The sequence below is a fragment of the Centroberyx gerrardi genome, chromosome 19 (assembly GCF_048128805.1).
Source record: "Centroberyx gerrardi isolate f3 chromosome 19, fCenGer3.hap1.cur.20231027, whole genome shotgun sequence".
Lineage (NCBI taxonomy): Eukaryota > Metazoa > Chordata > Actinopteri > Beryciformes > Berycidae > Centroberyx > Centroberyx gerrardi.
In genome coordinates, this window is record NC_136015.1 from 13399468 (window position 1) to 13405667 (window position 6200).

Sequence of the window (6200 nt, forward strand, 5' to 3'; positions counted from 1 at the left end):
TGGTCAGCGTCTGGGTGCGCTCGTTTTGTTACAACGGGTTCTTTTTAGTACTCTTCTTTGAAATTGAAGAATTTACTTTAACCGCCGAGCGAAGTGAGTTTGATAATTCGAGCGTTTACTCTCCTCTCTCCTCTGTCTTTTCTCTGAACGTATCCGTGGAAATAAACGTCACCATAAAGATAAAACCACGATCACCACACGATCAGACTTTAGACTTTAGTTTATTGATTGATACAAAAAAGTAAAAAAAACAAACAAACATGTATTTACAATAACAATCTTATCATTAGCCCTGATGGCGTTTCATCCTTACAATTAACCATACATAATAACTAATAAAAAGACGTGCAAAGGAGCATCTTAGCCAACAAACTGTCTCTTGCCTCTCTCCATCTCTCTCTCTCTCTCTCTCTCTCTCTCTCTCTCTCTCTCTGTCTCTCTCTCTCTCTCTCTCTCTCTCAATTCACTTCAATTCAAAAAGCTTTATTGGCATGGTAAGATATTTACTACATTGACAAGGCAATTATACAACAAAATAGTAATAAAATTAACAACAGAAGACAAAAGCAATACAGACACTCAAGTAGACTTTAAAAGTTAACTGCAAACCTTCAGCATTAAAATTAAAAATCAGGTGGAGTTTTTCAATAATCACAAAAAGAAATTAAGAAATTAAGTTACAGTTGCAACATTCATCCTAGTGCATATTCAACATGAGAAAATATATTATATATTTGACGTGGCTGAACTGTCTTTCATATGGCTGTCTCTTAGGTTATGGCAGGGTAACAAATATTCCAAAGTCTTACATAATTTTCTTTTTGTGTTTTGATAATATGGTTGGGCCAGATTGGGGAGGGTTAGTAAAAGCTGGTCAGATGGCTGAGGGGAATCTCTTTTTATTCTCCTTCTCTCTCTCGCTCTCTCTCTCTCTCTCCTGTCTGTCTAGGTGTCCTGACAGCAGATGCCCATGAGGCAGGCCTGACACAGGCCCGCCTCATGTGGTTTGGTCCAGACTTTTTCAGAGCACCCTGACTCGTCATCCTCATCGTACTCTTCCTCCTCTCCGTAGCAATTCTTCCGGATCTTGGCGAACAGCCTGAGCAAAGCCTCTTCCACCTCTTTTTGGGAAAAACCCGGGAGGTCGAACTCATCGTCCCGGCAACGGCGACAGGCTTGTCCAAAGGGCCGCATGATCACCGTCCCCCTCGCTGTCTCACTCCGCAGCCGGTAACGGAACAGCACCACCACCCGCGCCGAGGGCCAGGTCTTAGAGCAGGAGCCACACTGGAAGCTGGGGGGGAGTACATTATTAAACATAAATTATCTGCATTATTTGAATAGATCTAGGATCTGGGACACCCAAACTTACTGTTAAACCTTCTGGAGGTGTTGTGGGCCTAATTCAACCAAGCATCTGTGACACAGGTGCCCACTTGAGTTGAGAACAATATTGCCAAAGCATCAAACATTTAAAGATAATATACTCACTCTCATCCACCCCCTTTCCCTCTAACATCCAAACTAGGTTTCTACATTGGTCTCCCAGAATAGCACAAGGGATAATTACATCAGATCCTGTGTTTTGGTAAATGTCTCCACAACACGCGGTGCTATTGTGTGTAGCTACATAGCAGATGACTTATGGGTTTGTTTGGGTTTTTTTTTTTTACAAAGCTTCATGTTTCAGATGCAGTACCATGTTTTGCCACAGAATGACACTGTTTTATTATTGTACACAGCCTGTTTCCATGTCATGAGATCACACTGTCATCTAACCTGATGTGTGCACGTTCCCACAGGAATGACAAGCAGTCCCACAGGGCATGATGAGACAAATATCTATGTTTACTAGTGGGAGTTGGTTATGAACAAAGACAACATCCAAAATCCTGTAGCCCTTATCTCTGATAGTTTGCACCTAAAAATTATTTTTATTATAACTCAGTAGCCTACATGTAATCAATCTTTACTCCCTATGATGTAAATTACTTTTAAATGGTGATAAACGTTCATATCATAAGGAGATAAAACCATACATACTGTCCAAAGGCACAGTGGCTGTAGACCTTCCAGCCTCTCTTCCTCTCCTCCTTGGTGACTTTGTCTGTCTGGCTGTAGTTGAAGTTGAGATTCCACTGGTCTCCATAGTCCAGCTCCTGATCTTCATCCAGCAGCTCCTCGAAGACGTCCTTCCACAACGATGCCTGCCAGTCTGCATATAAGGGGGGACAAAAACAATGCAAAAAACATCAGAAGATAGTGGCATTCAATTTGTTGGGTGTACAATCAATAAAGTAGTAAAAGTAGGGTTCTCTGTGTCACAACGCCATAAAAACATAGGCGCTGCCCTCCTTAAAAGAAACTTCCAAACTATCTGCATCAGAATAAAAAAAGAACTCTTAAAGTATAATTGCAAGACCAAAACATTGCTGTTTTTCAGCTAATAAATTAATTTGGAGCGTAGAACCGCGCCCTTGTCCCTTCTTTTTAGTCTGATATATAATAACTAGGCAAACCAAATAAATCCAAAGAGCTGAATTATGATTAGAGCAAATGTAAACACTTCAAAGAAAGATAGACCGAATTAATATGTCTGCTAGAATTTGCAATGTTGCAGCAGCAATATGTGAAATTGATCAAACGCAAAACTACGCCACATCATAGCCTCCTATGATTAATCCTTCTTTCTGTTCCTCGTGAAGCTGCTTGTGATGTCGCCTACCGTAACTCATGGTCCTTGATGTTCAGATGTTTGCAGAGTTCCTTGACGACGAAACCAAACGACGCTTCTGTTCTGAATTCAGCGTTATGTCGCTGTCCATTTATATTGTCCTCCCCTGTGTGTCAACAACAATACTCTGGAAAACGAAACTTAACATCATACTTTCAGTTTCCACCTTCTCAATAATCGGCATGTTGCATAATATGCTCCAGGCAAAAACCCCCGTCATAGGCAACAGTACATATTTACAGTAGTAAATAGGTTAAATAAGTTAATTTTCCTCGACTATTCACTTTATCCATCGTATCCAGGCTATACATTCTATCCTGCTAACTCTGAGTGGAATTAGTACAAATATATCCTTATTTTGCCCCCTGGGGATTCCCCGGGTCCCAGTTTGGGAACCACTGACATGTCTGCCGTGTAATAAAATAAGATGAGCATATTGCATCATTTTGTTTTTGTCTGGGCTGGTTTACACTATTTAGGCTCATAGACCACTGTGCATGAGTTCAAACCAATCGTTTAGTTCTGCCATGGTTGTTCAATTCAATTCAATTCAATTCAGTTCAGTTCAGTTCAGTTCAATTCAAAACTTAATTCAAGTTCAGTCTGTGTCATTGTAATCTAACAACCTCTTCTACACTTCTGTCCCCATTCTCTAAATGAATGCAGAGACTTTTTAATAACAGGCTTGTTATTATTGAGCCTTCAAGGCCTAATAATGTTCAAAATGGTCATTATCATTATCATTCTTATTTATGAAGGAGTTTGTTTAATTCTAATTACATTAATACAATAAAATCTACTATGTAATATACCCTTTCACAGTTTTTGATTCAAGGAACATTTGCCAAGGTCTACGCAGGTGCAAGTGACTTTGAGTTTCACATAGAGAACAACACACACCAGTTCAGTAGGGGGCGGTCTAAGGTAAGAGTTGTTTGTGGATTTGCCACAGGTTGCAGTGGACTTATTTGCCTTGCAATAGCAGTGGCATCTTTCAATACAAGGCGCAAAGAAGTATTTTAAGCACTAATGATATGAGTACTGAGTTATAGACCATTTCTCAGGAGTAGTATAATTGTATCAGCTTTCCATATATAGGTTAATATATTTTCAGTATCACAGTGTTTGAAGAGCAGCAAGTCACAGAGGAACAGGAGAACGGCTGCCAACCTGATAGTCAGACATAATGCACTTTTAGAGAAAACCAAGGAGCGCATTCTTATCATTACTGAGAACGAGTGGCAAGGCTCTCTCAGGGACTCATGCTGTGTTCGGTTATCAGCAGGGAACTTGAAGGCCTTTTCATTTTCTAACTTGGAGTCTGAAGTGCTCTAAATATCCCATGAGGAAGATGGAGATAGTGAGGCTGCTGTTCAGGTGCTGAAGAGAGATACAGACATGGATCTGGACACTGAGGATGCTGCTTTCATAGACAGAGATATATACCTCTTTACAAAATTATTTTATATTGTTTGTTTCCATTTTTTATACAGCAACACCAACTGAGTCTATGAAAGGCCAGCTCAAAATGTTAATCATACACGATTGAAAATGTGGTTCTTTGACTCACTATAGCCCAGATGACCAATTTTGCCTTGTAAGAAAAATGTAAAAAGAACCTCATAAATAATGTTTTGGTCAAAAAAAGGATCATGAATAATGAATAAGTCGGCTCATCCTGTCACCCTCACCTGCTCTTTGCAGTTGAAAAGAAGCACAGAAAAGAAGAATCACTACCGCTTTTGATCAAGTTAATATTTTATTGTAACTTTTTTCACAAGAAGCACAAGCAGTATCTGCAGTCTGACATCATCTGGCTCGGGTTAGCTTACCACTATTATAGTATTTTGTTAACCCCCATTTTAAATGGTCAAACAATAAGCAGGGATCCTGCATTTCAAGGCACAGAGATGGAACTGTTGCTGTTTGTCAGAACACATAACAGTAATTAATGTAATACACATACGAACTATACTATGAACTTGCTTTGATTGGAAGTAGCCTTTAAGCTTTGTCTACTGTTGCACTCAAGTCTCTATGTAGTGTCAACTAAATGCCTAAATTGAATGGAAGTGTAGTCTGTATGTTTTCATTGTCATCTGTTTTCTGCCCTGATAATGTGCAGAATGTCTCCTGCCTGATGTAATGTGAAGATTGAAAAGTTGTTTGTGACCAAGGCTTTTTCCTCCCTCTGTAACCTTCACTGGTCTTACTAACATTTTGTAGCATCTCATATTTAATTGATAGGCTCTTCACAGTCACCTAACTGCACAAACATGGTTCATGACAACAGGTGCAACATGTACTTTATGTCCTGCCTCAAGGCTTGCGATGTCGCTCTTCATAATGACCAAGTACAACCTTTCTAAAACAAGTGCCCCTATCAAGCTGAGCTTTAACTGTTTTGTCAGCCGTTCCTGACTGTTTGGTGACATTCATAATTGTATGGGATTGCTGCCTGTTTACCTTTTCACCCTGCCCTCCTGTTGAACAACAGTTTCCTCTATAGCGGCCCACATATGACATGTTTGGAAAATTCAAGCCCATACCAAAAGTGCTGTTGGTGCAAACACTGCTACTCTGCACCATCATTCTACATTGAAGGAAGACAAACCTGTGCTTTTGTCACTTTTTGCCATCCTGAAGTCCCTTTTAAGAAGATTTTACTGATTACATTTAAAGCACGGCATGGTTATTTGGCCCCTCCCTACATCACTGACCTTATAACTCCCAGACAAGCCAGAGTGCACCCTTAGGTCCTGGATCAGAGCCTTCCTGTCTGGTGCAGTCTAGACTCAAGACCAAAGACCAAGGCTGAGCGTTCTCCATCAGGGCCAACCTGCCTGAGGAGAGGAGATTAGGCTGGTTAATCAGTTCAGTCTTTTATATCACTTCTTCAAATCCATTTTTTACAAACCTGCTTACGTGCTTAAATTGTTAAAATCAAACCTATAGCAGTTCTTAGATTCTTTATGTTATTGACTACTTTTTATGTAATCTTTTGTTTTTATGTAATTTCTTCTTATGCTCTGTAAAGTGCATAGTGTTTTTGAAAAGCTGCTATACAAACATTATCAGTAGCAGTAGAGTAGCAGTAGTAGTAGTCATAGTAGTAGTAGTAGTAGTAGTAGTATTCATGCCAGTTTGAAGCTCTATAGTAGCAGCATGCTGATTTCCAACTTAATAAGTCAGACCCTTATTTACTTAAACTCCTTTCCTGAATTCAGCTTCCTGAATAATCATTACTAACACCACCTGACACAGGTATGTAGTCAGCTCAGTCTGTTCTCTGCTCTCACACACACACATGCACACATATGCAAATCCATTCACACACTGTGGGGACTTTCCGGCACATACTGTCTGGCTGCTGTCCAGAATTTCTACCTGAGCTGTTTATGGTTTAAGGTGATGGCGATGCAGGGAGCCCCACCCAGTACTAAATAAAGATTACAGTGCTTTTCAA

General features: G+C 40.0%; 1 protein-coding gene across 1 annotated transcript; it reads right to left on the reverse strand.

The window, feature by feature from the left end:
* Nucleotides 1–202: 202 nt before the first annotated feature.
* LOC139913541 (receptor-transporting protein 3-like) lies at nucleotides 203–2875 on the reverse strand. The gene is made up of 3 exons (XM_071901582.2): nucleotides 2726–2875; nucleotides 2044–2215; nucleotides 203–1294 (listed from the first exon to the last, which is right to left on the reverse strand). The coding sequence occupies exons 1-3, from the start codon at nucleotides 2733–2735 to the stop codon at nucleotides 946–948; spliced, it is 531 nt and encodes a 176-aa protein (XP_071757683.1). The 5' UTR covers nucleotides 2736–2875; the 3' UTR covers nucleotides 203–945.
* Between the last annotated feature and the right edge of the window lie 3325 nt (nucleotides 2876–6200).

What these genes read in the sequence shown, in the direction of transcription:
- LOC139913541 (XM_071901582.2), bottom strand. An exon ending in AGCCACTGTGCCTTTGGACA is followed by an intron (nt 1,295 to 2,043) that starts GTATGTATGGTT and finishes ACTCCCCCCCAG; the next exon opens with CTTCCAGTGTGGCTCCTGCT.